Here is a 16,071-nt window from a genome sequence, read left to right on the forward strand (position 1 = left end):
AGGGATGCCCCGTTAGCCTTTTACTCAGAGATCCCACAGCTCTGCTCTCTGCCGCTGCTGCTCCTGTCCTGTCCTGTCTCAATAAGAGGCGAGAGAGAGAGCGAGAAGAGGGATGCCCCGTTAGCCTTTTACTCAGAGATCCCACAGCTCTGCTCTCTGCCGCTGCTGCTCCTGTCCTGTCCTGTCTTTTTCTTATTTTGTTTTGGCTGATGACAATGTGTAATCGGCTGAGAAATTGATTTCCGTGAGACTTTCTCTCATCCCTGTGGAAGACGCTAACTCATTAGGACTTGACAGGCCTGCGCCAGGACCGGGAGACAACCATTAAGTTTGTTGGATGTGTCAGAAATGGCCGCTGAGTTTTAGTCCGGGGGATAAATCCTTTCTGATGGATTGGTGCTGACAAAGCAAGCCAATGGGTGGGAGTGACAGAGACTCCCCAAACGTCTGTGCAGCCGAGGAACCATCGAGCTGCATTAACCCTTATCTGGGAGTCCCACTCAGACTACCTGCTGGAGCCGAGAAAATCCTATTAGGGGGCTGCACGGGGACACTTGGGAACGTTCCCTTCAAAACGCCGGGGAATCTGTCTCCCAGTCAGTGCAGGTCCCTTTTCTTCCTCCCAGTCTCTCTCTGACTGCAGACACGGGACATCCTTTAACTCGCTCATTCTTTCATTTACTCTGACATTCTCTCTTTCTCTCTCTCTCTCTCTCTATCCCTCTTGCTCTCTCTTGTTCACTCTCTTTTAGTCTTCTCTCAACTCAATCACTGTTGCTTTCTCCCTCTCATTCTGCACCTCATCTCTCACACATTCTCGCTCCACCTTCTCATAATCCTGTTACTTTCTCTGTATATTTTCTCTCTCTCTCTCTCCCTCCCTCCCTCCCTCCCTCCCTCCCTCCCTCCCTCCCTCCCTCCCCTTCTTAGCAGTCAGAGGAGAAACTCTATCTGTCCCACTTTGTCCGCGGATGAGTGGACTGCATTTATCTGTGGATTGCAGGGTGACTGCCATGTCTAGCCTCAGTCACTTACCTCACACAGAAGTTTAGAAAAGAGTAATGCAAACCACATGAAGATACTCTGGCCGTCTAATCCAATAAGAGTTGGCTTTTTATTGCTTCATTTATTTCTTTAAACAATGAACAATGCTGGATTTGAAAAAGATACTCCGCAAATTTTTTTGTAACAAAGTTAAAATAATTCCTGAAGTTGATCTGAATGTAAACAAATAGCAGATATAGCTTGACACAAATTACACCTGATTCACAGCATTTGTACAGTACACCTCAAGATGTTTTTGCTGAGTTGTTTTCTAAGGAAAGCACAACTATGAAATAAGGTAGTGTTATTTCAGATCTGACTGGAAGATCCCAACGCTTCCACACACTCACTCAAACGCAGCTACATGGATCCTCATGTGTTAATGGGATCAATATGTACCGGTAAGAGATAGGCCCTGAGTTAACCTAGAGCTAGGGCCCAGAGTTCTTCTTGATCAGGTTATGTGGTCACTGGTAAGGATAAACTCAGGGCCCTAATAATTTGTTATGGGTTTGAGTATTTTAAAATGCACAGCCCAAAACAAGTAATTGTATTGCAGTATTTGAATTGTTATTTGTAAAATCCAAATAGTCTACCAAATTGTATTTGACAGTATTTTCAAATACTTATTTCAAATACTCTTTTCAAATACCTGGGTTAAATGCGTTGCAGTGTATTTGAGTATTTTCAAATACTTTCCAAGTGTATTTCCAAATACATGAACATATTCAACTACTTGTCTTTTCAAATAAAACATATCTGTATACTTACTTCCAACGTATGTGAAAGTAACTGAGAAATTTGAAATAATATTTGAACAGGTCTGGTATGAGAATCTATCTATATCAAGTTTAAGGTGTTAGTCTTAAGCGATAGCGCTCAGGTGTGCCACATTGTACTGTATCACTACCCCTCGTGTCTCTCTCTCTCTACGCAGTCTACAGTCAATCCCAAAACCCAGACCATATCCGAGGTGAGGGCAAGCTCACAAATATTGACTTTTCAATAACTTAGACACGCAATGGCTATCATATGGCTCAAATGAAAGCATTATGCCATAATGGCCCACTGTAAGGGTTAGGACCTCATTACAGCCATCGGGCCTCTGCTTCCTCTCCACGGTGGCAGCTCTCCCGTTGGATCTGCTCCACCGTAATTGGAGGAGCAATATGGAGTAATTGAAAGAGGACTATGGTGTTGCTCTGTGTCAGGGTCTGAATATGCTGGCCTGCCTGCCTGTGTTTTAGCTCTTAACCTGGTAATGAGCTCTCAAACCAGACCCCCACACCCATTAGCCTTTGAACTGGGACAAGGGAGAGAGGGAGTGAGTGAGACGCACACACATTCAGTCACTGACATGCTCACGTTACACGCTCACACATGCTCACACACACACCAAATGCATATAACACACAGGAACGAGCTACTAGGAGAAAATGACACACATGAATACACACACAAACACCTGCATGCATGCACACACACATGCACACACACACACACACTACTAGGAGAGTTTCAGGACATAATAACCATGTAAGAGAGTCTAGCAGCAGCTCAGAGAGGACAGGCGGCCCAGCCTTTGCCTGTTTGCACAGTTCCAACCACAGACAGCTGTTTTGTAGCGTAGTATTAGCGCTTGAGTATTAGCGTTAACCAGTACTTAGATTTACTGCCTGGGTAATGCGATCTGACTGTTAGTTAAGGACTAGGGCGACTCAAGCAGAAAAAGCGGGACAGAGTTCCTATATTCCTCCTCTCTGTGCTGGACCTAAAAATCCTGCCTGGCTGTGGCCGGTGTTTCTCTGTTTCTCCCTCCCTCCCTCCCTCCCTCCCTCCCTCCCTCCCTCCCCCCACCACCACCAGGAGTCCATTTGGAAACAATCAGCAGTGTGTTTAAAGGGAGACCTTAGATAAGATATGTGTGAGCTGGGTGGACGTATCCCCGCACACGGAATTCATCACCTTTGTTTCCTGTGCGCCTGTTTAAGAGTCCCCTCATTTTCACTCCTGTCTGAGTGTGTGTGTGAACGTGGGTTTTTGCAAATTTAGATGTGTGTTTCTGAGTGAGAGTATGTGTATGCGTGTGATAGAGAGAGGGGACAGTGTGTCTGAGTGCACAAGAGAGACATGGTGGGTTTATTCAGTGTAATGCTAGGGGAGACAGGGGAGACAGTTAGGGAGGTGTGTGTGATTTTAAAGACCCTTATACAGGTGTGGTTGCTCAACCTCTGTGTGCCATCACATCCTATCTGAGCAGAGACATACTCAGAGTGCAAAAACAGCTTGGGATAGTAGACATACTATAGCATGTCTTATAGCATGTCTTATAGCATGTCTTATAGCATGTCTTATAAGGCAGTGTAACCATTTAAGCTAAGTTCCTAAGATTAGAGCTAATGGCACCTGTTTTTAGAATCAACCAACTGAGATTGGTTGCACCTATAGAGACATGGCGTAGGCAAACGTATAGACAGACAAGGGTCATTGTGTTTGACTTAAGCTCTGTGCATTTCCTTTGGCCTTCCTATAGGATATGTTTTGCTGCCTAGTATGGGGCATCCGGTGTGCAGACGCTTGTCTGGCCTGAGTGGGCTGTTCAGAAGCTGAGTTAGCTTTAATGGAGTACCCACCGATCCTCCTCCATCCCACTCTCTATTGTAGCCTTTCTACCAGGTGAACTCCCCCCTCCCTCCCCAGCCAGCCAAACACGTTCCCCTATTCTCCTGAGATCTAATAAGGTCTGTGACCCCTGACCTCTTAGGCTATCCCCCCCATCCACACCCTCCTTCACCTGGCATTGTTGCCAGGTCCACCTTCCTCTGGCTGTGCCACTAATGCCAGTCTTTGTCCTGCTGCAATTCCCTCTGACCCTGTTCAATTAGTTAACCTAGCTTCCCCTCCCTGCTGGGATACCACAGCCAGACAGAGAGAGGGAGAGAGAGGGGAGGAGAGGAGGAAAGGGAGGGAGGGAGGAGAGGGCTAGGAAGAGAGGGGGGAAATCATTCATTTGTAAAGTTCTTTTTTCCCCCTTGGACTAAAAGAGAGAAGAGTGGCCTAGAGACAAGACTGTTGGAATGCACGCTCGGTGACCTCGTGGAGTGGAATTCTCTCTCTCTTTCTCTCTCCCACTCTTGAATGTGCCTCGACTTTCCTCGCTCCTCTCACACGAGATTAGAACATCAATAATAACAGTCCTCTCCCCCCAAGCTACCCTTCCACCACCACCAAACACGACAGATTAGACCAACGAAAGGGATTACTAATCAAATGAGAGGGAGGGAGAAAGACCCCCAACTTCTCTTGTTTTGAATAGACACCATGTCTCCAAGACAATCGACTTCCAGTCACACTGGAGGAACGCTCACACATATGCATGCACGCATGCACGCACGCACGCACGCACGCACGCACACACACACACACACACACACACACACCCACAGGGGCTGTTTAATAAGATGGACTCACACTCCAAGTAAACAGGGAAGGGTGCTGTGTGGCCCCCACCTGTAGAAGAGGTAGAGCTGGAGCTGGTGGATAATGCAGGGATGGAGGATGTTGGTAATGTGTTTTGCCTGGTAGAGGCTGAAGCTAGGACTTGGGCTGAGGACTGTGTCTGGGGCTGGAGATGGGGCTGGAGCTGGGGCTGAATTAGCACTGTAAGCTGATTAGGGTGGCTGGGCACAGCTCTATTTCCTCCAACACAAAGCAGGTTGGTGGAGGGGGGGACGAAGAGGGTCCCTGTACGCAGAGGGCCACAGTCACAGCCGTGCTGCAGGCTGCACTGGAACAATGGAGCCCCCTTCCCTCACTAACTCACTCAGCGCACGAACACACGCATGCATGCACACACACACACACACACACACACACACACACACACACACACACACACACACACACACGGACACACACGGACACACACACACACACACACACACGGACACACACACTCACCATTCCTAAGACCAGGACACAGATTTCATTTACAAGCTTAACTCTCATTACAATTAGGTGTCTGTGTGATGAGGCGTCTATAAACAATATGTGTTCTCAGTAGCAGTGTTCCTGTACAACCTCAACCCTCAGTCTCTGAGAGGGATGGAGGGATGGAGGGATAGAGGGTGGCGGGAGGAATATATTGAGGGATGAAAGGATAGAGGGATGGAGGGAGGAATGTATTGAGGGATGGAAGGATAGAGGGATGGAGGGAGGAATGTATTGAGGGATGGAAGGATAGAGGGATGGAGGGAGGAATGTATTGAGGGATGAAAGGATAGATGGATGGAGGGAGGAATGTATTGAGGGATGAAAGGATAGATGGATGGAGGGAGGAATGTATTGAGAGATGGAAGGATAGAGGGATGGAGGGAGGAATGTATTGAGGGATGGAAGGATAGATGGATGGAGGGAGGAATGTATTGAGGGATGGAAGGATAGAGGGATGGAGGGAGGAATGTATTGAGGGATGAAAGGATAGAGGGATGGCGGGAGGAATATATTGAGGGATGGAAGGATAGATAGATGGAGGGAGGAATGTATTGAGGGATGGAAGGACAGAGGGATGGAGGGAGGAATGTATTGAGGGATGGAAGGATAGAGGGATGGAGGGAGGAATGTATTGAGGGATGGAAGGATAGATGGATGGAGGGAGGAATGTATTGAGGGAAGAAAGGATAGATGGATGGAGGGAGGAATGTATTGAGGGATGGAAGGATAGATGGATGGAGGGAGGAATGTATTGAGGGATGGAAGGATAGAGGGATGGAGGGAGGAATGTATTGAGGGAAGAAAGGATAGAGGGATGGAGGGAGGAATGTATTGAGGGATGGAAGGATAGAGGGATGGAGGGAGGAATGTATTGAGGGAAGAAAGGATAGATGGATGGAGGGAGGAATGTATTGAGGGATGAAAGGTTAGAGGGATGGAGGGAGGAATGTATTGAGAGATGAAAGGATAGAGGGATGGAGGGAGGAATGTATTGAGAGATGGAAGGATAGAGGGATGGAGGGAGGAATGTATTGAGAGATGGAAGGATAGAGGGATGGAGGGAGGAATGTATTGAGAGATGGAAGGGTAGATGGATGGAGGGAGGAATGTATTGAGGGATGGAAGGATAGAGGGATGGAGGGAGGAATGTATTGAGGGATGGAAGGATAGATGGATGGAGGGAGGAATGTATTGAGGGATGGAAGGATAGAGGGATGGAGGGAGGAATGTATTGAGGGATGGAAGGATAGAGGGATGGAGGGAGGAATGTATTGAGAGATGGAAGGATAGAGGGATGGAGGGAGGAATGTATTGAGAGATGAAAGGATAGAGGGATGGAGGGAGGAATGTATTGAGGGATGGAAGGATAGATGGATGGAGGGAGGAATGTATTGAGGGATGGAAGGATAGATGGATGGAGGGAGGAATGTATTGAGGGATGGAAGGATAGAGGGATGGAGGGAGGAATGTATTGAGGGAAGAAAGGATAGATGGATGGAGGGAGGAATGTATTGAGGGATGGAAGGATAGAGGGATGGAGGGAGGAATGTATTGAGGGATGGAAGGATAGATGGATGGAGGGAGGAATGTATTGAGGGATGGAAGGATAGATGGATGGAGGGAGGAATGTATTGAGGGATGGAAGGATAGAGGGATGGAGGGAGGAATGTATTGAGGGATGGAAGGATAGATGGATGGAGGGAGGAATGTATTGAGGGATGGAAGGATAGAGGGATGGAGGGAGGAATGTATTGAGGGATGGAAGGATAGAGGGATGGAGGGAGGAATGTATTGAGAGATGGAAGGATAGAGGGATGGAGGGAGGAATGTATTGAGAGATGAAAGGATAGAGGGATGGAGGGAGGAATGTATTGAGGGATGGAAGGATAGATGGATGGAGGGAGGAATGTATTGAGGGATGGAAGGATAGATGGATGGAGGGAGGAATGTATTGAGGGATGGAAGGATAGAGGGATGGAGGGAGGAATGTATTGAGGGAAGAAAGGATAGATGGATGGAGGGAGGAATGTATTGAGGGATGGAAGGATAGATGGATGGAGGGAGGAATGTATTGAGGGATGAAAGGATAGAGGGATGGAGGAGGAATGTATTGAGGGATGGAAGGATAGATGGATGGAGGGAGGAATGTATTGAGGGATGAAAGGATAGAGGGATGGAGGAGGAATGTATTGAGGGATGGAAGGATAGAGGGATGGAGGAGGAATGTATTGAGGGATGGAAGGATAGATGGATGGAGGGAGGAATGTATTGAGGGATGAAAGGATAGAGGGATGGAGGAGGAATGTATTGAGGGATCGAAGGATAGAGGGATGGAGGAGGAATGTAGTGAGGGATGGAAGGATAGAGGGATGGAGGGAGGAATGTATTGAGGGATGGAAGGATAGATGGATGGAGGGAGGAATATATTGAGGGATGAAAGGATAGAGGGATGGAGGGAGGAATGTATTGAGGGATGGAAGGAGGAATGTATTGAGAGATGGAAGGATAGAGGGATGGAGGGAGGAATGTATTGAGGGAAGAAAGGATAGATGGATGGAGGGAGGAATGTATTGAGGGATGGAAGGATAGATGGATGGAGGGAGGAATGTATTGAGGGATGAAAGGATAGAGGGATGGAGGAGGAATGTATTGAGGGATGGAAGGATAGATGGATGGAGGGAGGAATGTATTGAGGGATGAAAGGATAGAGGGATGGAGGAGGAATGTATTGAGGGATGGAAGGATAGAGGGATGGAGGAGGAATGTATTGAGGGATGGAAGGATAGATGGATGGAGGGAGGAATGTATTGAGGGATGAAAGGATAGAGGGATGGAGGAGGAATGTATTGAGGGATGGAAGGATAGAGGGATGGAGGAGGAATGTATTGAGGGATGGAAGGATAGAGGGATGGAGGGAGGAATGTATTGAGGGATGGAAGGATAGATGGATGGAGGGAGGAATATATTGAGGGATGAAAGGATAGAGGGATGGAGGGAGGAATGTATTGAGGGATGGAAGGAGGAATGTATTGAGAGATGGAAGGATAGAGGGATGGAGGGAGGAATGTATTGAGAGATGGAAGGATAGAGGGATGGAGGGAGGAATGTATTGAGAGATGGAAGGATAGAGGGATGGAGGGAGGAATGTATTGAGAGATGGAAGGATAGAGGGATGGAGGGAGGAATGTATTGAGAGATGGAAGGATAGAGGGATGGAGGGAGGAATGTATTGAGAGATGGAAGGATAGAGGGATGGAAGGAGGAATGTATTGAGGGATGGAAGGATAGATGGATGGAGGGAGGAATGTATTGAGAGATGGAAGGATAGAGGGATGGAAGCTAATAGGTCACCACTGAACCCAGTACACTGGCTACTTGATAGTGACGTGACGTTCTGCCTCTCTCTCCACACGCCACCACAGATTTCAATTAGCTTTCTTGGCCACTTCACAATTCATTAACGCTATATGGGACAACGGTCATTAAAACTCGGAGTGCATATTTTCAACTGCAAACACAACGACACCATTTAGCAATCGTTTAGTGGGAATAGTAAGGAAATGTGAAAATGTGCTGTAATGACTTTACTGTTGTTGATTTAAGACTACGACAATACACTGAAACTTTGTTTTCAGATCGTTCCCAAGGCCAGGCCACCTTACTTGGCATTTCTAAGTACTTGTGTGTGTGAGAGAGAGAGAGAGAGAGAGAGAGAGAGAGCCTCAGAGTGTGTGTCCATTGAAAGCTGGTGAATGACAGAGTGGTTCATCCCTCCCCAGTGGCTACAGGCTCTCTATGCTGCAGTGTGGGTCCATCTCTGGGACAGTCAAAGAGGCTGGGGCCAGCGGATTAAGGGTCCCTTTGGGTAGGAGTGAGACTAGGCTCTTTCTGCCTCTTTCTCCCCCGGTGACAGAGGTGACAGGCCGTCAGAGACACAAGACAGGGAGGACAGTCAGGAGACATCTGCATTCATTCAGGACAACGGCTTATCCGCGCACAAAAAACACGCCCTCTCCGGCCCGCCCCTCTCCTCTCCTGAGCCCAACCTGCCTAAAGCTCTCCGGCCCGCCCCTCTCCTCTCCTGAGCCCAACCTGCCTAAAGCTCTCCGGCCCGCCCCTCTCCTCTCCTGAGCCCAACCTGCCTAAAGCTCTCCGGCCCTCCTTGGTCGTGTCTGACTGCCTGTCGATCTTGACGTGGTATCTGAATGGTATCTGAATGACAACCAGCAGAGAGGCTCCACGCACCCCCTCCCCTCCTTACTGTGTTCTGTGCTGGAGGAGTGCCTCTCAGCTCAGGAGACAGACAGACAGACAAGCAGGCAGGCAGGCAGGCAGGCAGGCAGGCAGGCAGGCAGGCAGGCAGGCAGGCAGGCAGGGCAGGCAGGGCAGGCAGGGCAGGCAGGGCAGGCAGGGCAGGGCAGGCAGGCCCAGGAAAGCAGGCCCAGACCAGACCAACCCACCTAATCCTCGACTCCCCATTCACCCAGAACTTCTAATCCCCCCCCCCACTCAAGAGATGCACAAAGACCCCTGAGTCCCAAGCCCCCCCCCCCCCTTCTGCAGCGGGAGGCACCCTTCTTTCTCCAGTCTCTGAACTGGACCCATAACCCCGTGGGCCAGTGTGATGAGGTGGGAGGCGGTGGGCGAACCCCAATGAAAACTCATCGAGTTGGAGGATAACTCTCTCTCTCTCGCTGGGCCGTCTCTCTCCTTGTTGCTGGTGGAGTGACTGGGGAGAACGGACACAAACAGTGTTTGAATTTCAATGTGCCACACGGCTCAAGAAAAGACAGCCGAATATGGACTAGTGGTGAGTATCCAGGCGGAAAAGGATCACCGCATGAAAAATAACATTCAATTGCTCTGGGAAAAAGCATCCTGTTATTGTTTCCATATACAACAGACACAGTTTATGTTACAATATATGCAATACACTTCTATAATACCAGCATTACATACATTATACCGTTACTTATCTATTTTCAATCTAACAGTGATACCAAAAAATAACCTTCCAATGTAATCGGGAGGCAACACATGCTGATCCACAGGTGATCACAGAAGAGAGGGATTTTTTTGTTGCTGTTGTCTTTCCACTAATAGATGAACCCTTGATAACACCCTCACCCTTCACCTCTCACCTCTCCCCACTGTTCCCACTCTGATAAATGGTGCTTGTTCCAGTCCTCGGCTGAGCAGGACTTGAGTCGACTTTAATGAGAAGATCTCTTTGAGGAGGCAGAGACGATGGAGGACGTCTGCTGATTCTAATGAAGACTACCAGGTGAAATACACTCCGTATACATCACCAGCTAAATGACATTGACATCCAGAAGGAGCCTGTGTACAGTACAAAAACCCACTCCGTTTTCTTTCAAATTAAACAGTGTGAAACAAGCAGAGGATTTTTTAAAGAGGAACATATCGTAAAACTCCTGTGAACAAGGTATATATCTCTCATGCAACAACACAGAAAAGTATACAACGCATGCATGCGCACTCACACACACACACACACACACACACACCTGGCCTGCCCTCAGTGAGAAGCAGGAGGACCTCCAGCCCTGACAAACACGTTGGCTCTCTCTTTTATTTACTGAAGCTATCTTACCCATAACTCACCATTCCTGTGTTCATAAAGCATCTCTGCTATAACTCACTATATTCCTTTATGAATAATGCCCAAATTTATGGTGATGGCGTGGAGTGCTGGCCTCCCTGGTGACAAACTTCCCCCGGTCTGTCACAGGCGCAGGCGGCAGGCGCTCACGGCCCTCCATCACTCGCTCCAGATGGGCGCCACCGCTTTATCGCTCCCTGGTCGGTGACATCACCCCGGGATGCAGTGCAGAATTGATGATGAAAGCAAACAGATCTATCTTAACTCACATTTACCAAATCAATTTTTTTTTTATTTTTTACAGACGCTTTTGCTTATTGGCATATTGACGGTTTGCGGGCACGTGATTGAGGGAGGGAGCGAGGCTGTCTTTGGAGGGGGACTTAATGGCGTTTACCATATTTAATGCAGGGATGTCATCACTGAATATCCGTTCTGAATAATGTGGCATTTCATCATAAATTCTTTACAACTTATTTACTTAATGGAAAGAGTTATGGGCCGCTGTCAGTGAAGTAATTAAACATAATGATACAGTGCTGCCTCCCCGGCCATCCCATCTTTCCTCCCATAATCCTCAGCTTCTTTTTAAATACATATTATTCAAGCTCCCCATAAATTACCAGCGGATTAAAATTCATGAAACCTTTTTCCTTTATTTCCTTCCTTGGGAAAAAAAGGCGAGAGCCCGAGAGCTTGTTCAACCAGCCGTAAATCTCTCTCTGGGAGAGGCAGATACTTTTTAAATCATATTAAATCCCAATGTTAGCTAAATTATTTTAAAAAAGAGAGTGGATTTCATTTCGCTATTAGGGCAATTGATGTGCTAAGTCTCATGGTAGCAGTAAATAATGAACAAAAAGTTTCTGCTTGGAACAGAAACGTCCGGCAGGAGAGAAACCATTTATTGGCCCTGTTGGAGCCAAACCCACTCAGTTAGACCTGATGGTCGATGATGCAAGTCTAACCATGACCACCGTTCCACTATCCAAACCAAATCTAAACCCAAACTATTTATATAGACCAGAGCTGATATTCCACCCACACCGAGGAGTCAGCTAGCGTAAAATTGGGCCTAAGGGTTGGGAGACTTCCGTAGGTTATGATAGTGTACCAGTGTTAGATCATATTTTTTCATTTAGTCTACATCCTTGATTTTATGAATGTTTGTTAGTTAGTTAACCAGTAGATAGTCATGCATGGTGTTTCTGGTACTGTCTTACAGAAGGACAAAGACTTTGAAGTGTTTTCGCAGGGGGAGAAGGTCTCTCAACCCGAAATGAGAGGAGAGGATCTGTTTAGGGGGCTCTCAATTAGACTGATACCCTTATGACCTCGACCTTCTCCCCCTCCCCTCCCCTCCCTTCTCCTATCCCCCTCCGTAAAACGAGACAGGGCTGACACAGACAGAGGCTGCACCTGACCTCCTAACCTCTGACCTTGTCCCGTGACCCCTGTCTTCGATTGTGTGCACGGCCTGGCCAATAATGTGATTGGCCAATGGCCGCTGTGGGTCTTTAACCGGGGCTAAAGACAGGATTTATAGCTTTTCATTTTAATTGAGTTAAGAGGATAGAGAGCAAACCGTAGAGGGGCTGCCTGGGGGGCGCTCTCTGTTACCCCATTGGACTGGGGTGAGGTGAGATGACATCACTCAGCAACAAACGCCACGGCAACTGGGACACTTCAATCCCAGAGACCAACATAGAGGCAGAGACAAAGTTAAAAGAAGAACTGTGACCTGCTGTCCTCCCTCCATTGCTCCCTCCCTCTATCCCTCCTTCCCTCCATCCCTGCCTCCGTAACAGAGAACAGAGAGAAGAGAATCCCCTGACAATAAACAGCAAGTCTTTCTCCTACCTCCCAGCCTTGGGTGGGGTCTCTCAGGCACGCCCGCTGCTCACCCACGTACGGTCCTAAGCGCTCGCCGACGTCCACCGTCCTCCGTGCCCAGATGCCCAGGCCGCCGCCGACACCGGGGACGCCCGACTGGCGCAGCTGGAAGTCGGGGGGAACGGGCATCTCGTCCTGGGGCATGTAGAGGGCAGAGTGGAAGGGGAACGGCTCCAGGGGAGAGGCGTCATCGTCAGCGGAGAAGCCAGGGGAGGGGGAGTCCTCTGCTGGGGGGGCCGAGGTTGGTGCCGCGGGGTCTCCGTCCGATACACACACATCATCCAGGACATCAGAGGGGTAAAGGGCAAAGTCCTCACCATTACCTGATGGAGAAAGAGAGAGAGAGAGAGAGAGGCAGAGAGAGAACTTGAGGGCGAGGCTCTAGCATTTCTACCTAAAGTACAGCATCAGTGTAGACTTATTTTACCAGGTAAGTTGACTGAGAACACATTCTAATTTAAAGCAACAACCTGGGGAATACACTACATCACCAAAAGTATGTGGACACCCCTTCAAATTAGTGGATTTGGCTATTTCAGCCAAACCCGTTACTGACACGTGTATACAATTTGTGCACATAGCCATGCAATCTCTGAAGAGCTCAGTGACTTTCAACGTGGCACCGTCATAGGATGTCACCTTTCTAACAAGTCAGTTCGTCAAATTTCTGCCCTACTAGAGCTGCCCCGGTCAACTGTAAGTGCTGTTATTGCGATGTTGAAACGTCTAGGAGCAACAACGGCTCAGCCGCGAAGTGGTAGGCCACACAAGTTCACAGAACGGGACCCCCGAATGCTGAAGCGCATAGCATCATCTGTCCTCAGTTGCAACACTCACTAAGTTCCAAACTGACTCTGGAAGCAACGTCAGCACAATAACTGTTTATCGGGAGCTTCATGAAATTGATTTCCATGGCCGAAAAGCCGCACACAAGCCTAAGCCTAATCACGCTTCACCATCTGGCAGTTCGACAGACGAATCTGGGTTTGGCGGCTGCCAGGAGAACGCTACCTGCCCCAATGCATAGTGGCATCTGTAAAGTTTGGTGGAGGAGGAATAATATTCTGAGGCTGTTTTTCATGGTTCGGGCTAGGCCCCTTAGTTCCAGTGAAGGAAAATCTTAACGCTACAGCATAGAATGACATTCTAGACAATTCTGTGCTTTCAACTTTGTGGCAACAGTTTGGGGAAGGCCCTTTCCTGTTTCAACATGACAATGCCCCCGTTCCCAATGTGAGGTCGGTGTGGAAGAACTTGACTGGCCTGCACAGAGCCCTGACCTCAACCCCATCGAACACCTTTGGGATGAATTGTAACGCCAACTACAAGCCAGGCCTAATCACCTAACATCAGTCCCCTACCTCACTAATGCTCTCATGGCTGAATGGAAGAAAGTCCCCCCAGCAATGTTCCAACATCTGGTGGAAAGCCTTCCCAGAAGAGTGGAGGCTGTTATAGCAGCAAAGGGGAACCAACTCCATATTAACGCCCATGATGTTGGAATGAGATGTTCGACAAGCAGGTGTCCACATACTTTTGGTCATGTAGTGTAGTTACAGGGGAGAGGAGGGGGGATGAGTGAACCAATTGGAAGCTGGAGATGACTGTCCTACAATTACAGCATCAGGGTAAACTGGGTAGCCTATACTTATAGTCTACATAGTCTATGAGTTTCTAACACACGGATGCAAAACAAGTCAATAATCATGTAATCAAGCACAAATCAATGACACATTACAACGTGGCCCTATGAGAGTTATGAGAGAGGCTTCTGCCTTCTCCGACCCGGAGTGAAAAACCCGTCCCCCCTCACTTACGACCTACAACCTAACACTAAGGACCATGAGGAAGAATCATCTCTACATATTCCATTGAACATAATATGGTAAAATAATATACAAGGTCCAAGCACAAATATTTGACCAGTAAGGGCCGTTCAAATAAACAGGAGAGGGAGGAAAGTGGTGCAGGGCTGTAATAACAGGGCCAAGGGTCTGAAGAGACGGAAAGTGCTTGATCCTACTGTGATACTAGAGTGACCCAGTAACACACCTAACAGAGAGAGAGAGAGAGAGAGACAGAGGGAAGGAGAGAGAGATATACAGAGAGAGAGAAAGAAAGAAGGAGAGAGAGAGAGAGAGAGAGAGAGAGAGAGAGAGAGAGAGAGAGAGAGAGAAAGGGAAGGTAGGAAGGAAGGAGAGAGAGAGAGGGAGAGAGAAGGGGGTTGAGAGAGAAGGGGGTACTGAGAGAGAGTGAGAGAGAGCAAGAGAGAACAAAAGAGTGAGAGCGAGGGATAGAGAGAGTCAAGAGTCAAGCAGCCACTGGTTCAGATTTTTTGGCTAGCCGTGGGCTGGGCTTGGTGCTGGGTGTGTCCACAGGGTCCACTGTAGCATTGTGCTGCTCTAAACTGTTTTATATTTCCCTTTCCTGACCTTCATCACTCAGCTGCCGAGTGAAAACAGAGGAAGCTGAGGCCGGGTCGGCGGAGGTTAATTGTGAGTAAAGTGAGAAAGGACACCGCAGGCTGACCCTCGAACCCTCGCCGGACTGCTTGGGACTGGGCCGCACGTGGCAGACGAGCCCTGGCGAAGAGTTGTGGTCCACCCTCTGTTACAACACCGACACAGACGTACAGGTGACAATACAGCTTTCACACCAGCATGGTTCTGGCAACTGTGGTGGGTGGATGCGTAACCAGGCCAGCTCAGCTTGGTTTGGGTCAGTAGTGTGAAAGGGTACTCGTCTCAGATGACACTGTACACCCTACACTACTACTACAACTACTACCAGAGCACTATGGGGTTCTGATGGTGCACTATAGAAAATAGGGTGTTATTTATGCCCACTGTATGTCTGCTAGTCGACTAGTGTCTCTGCCAAAGGACTTATTCATAGTGCACTACTTTTGACCCCATAGACCGCCCTGTGTTTACAAACATTGTCGCACAAGGGTGATGCGTGCAAGTTGGTGGCAGAACACGGAGCATTTCTTTTAGAATGCCAGAAAAAAAGCCTGCTTATTTATTTAACTAGGCACGTCAGTTAAGAACAAATTCTTATTTACAAAGACGGCCTAGGAACAGTAGGTTAACGGCCTTGTTCAGGGGCAGAACGACAGATTTTTACCTTGTTAACTCAGGGATTCAATCTAGCAACCTTTCGGTTACTGGCCCAATGCTCTAACTACTAGGCTACCTGCCTCCCCTACACTCTAACCACTAGGCTACCTGCCTCCCCTATTATAAGTGCATTTCACACTACTTTTTGGATTATAATAGGATTTTAAGGCTCGTATGAATGTCCTGCTTAATATAATGTTTGTGTCATCATCGAAAATCAACTGAATTACAGTATACTTAAAACAAACACTTCAACACTTTAAAATGGCTCTTTGGCTAGCTTTTGCTATAGCCTATGTCAATGAGCGTTAGCATTCTAGCTAACAACTGCTGCATCCAAAATAGTTATTTCGCAAAGATCACAATCAAATATAATCTTAATGACTGTTCAAGCAAGAA

The 16,071-nt window shown here is 47.9% G+C and overlaps 1 protein-coding gene across 18 annotated transcripts in view; it reads right to left on the minus strand.

The window, feature by feature from the left end:
- The window catches only part of LOC115206170 (histone-lysine N-methyltransferase MECOM), a 184,622-nt gene that overhangs the window by 97,450 nt on the left and 71,101 nt on the right, over positions 1 to 16,071 (minus strand). For all 18 annotated transcript variants that reach the window (XM_029772826.1, XM_029772846.1, XM_029772836.1 and 15 more), the window contains exon 2: positions 12,521 to 12,876. In XM_029772826.1, coding sequence (XP_029628686.1) covers positions 12,521 to 12,876 — 356 coding nt within the window. The remainder of the gene's footprint in view (positions 1 to 12,520; positions 12,877 to 16,071) is intronic.

The sequence above is a fragment of the Salmo trutta genome, chromosome 13 (assembly GCF_901001165.1).
Source record: "Salmo trutta chromosome 13, fSalTru1.1, whole genome shotgun sequence".
NCBI classification, from domain to species: Eukaryota; Metazoa; Chordata; class Actinopteri; order Salmoniformes; family Salmonidae; genus Salmo; species Salmo trutta.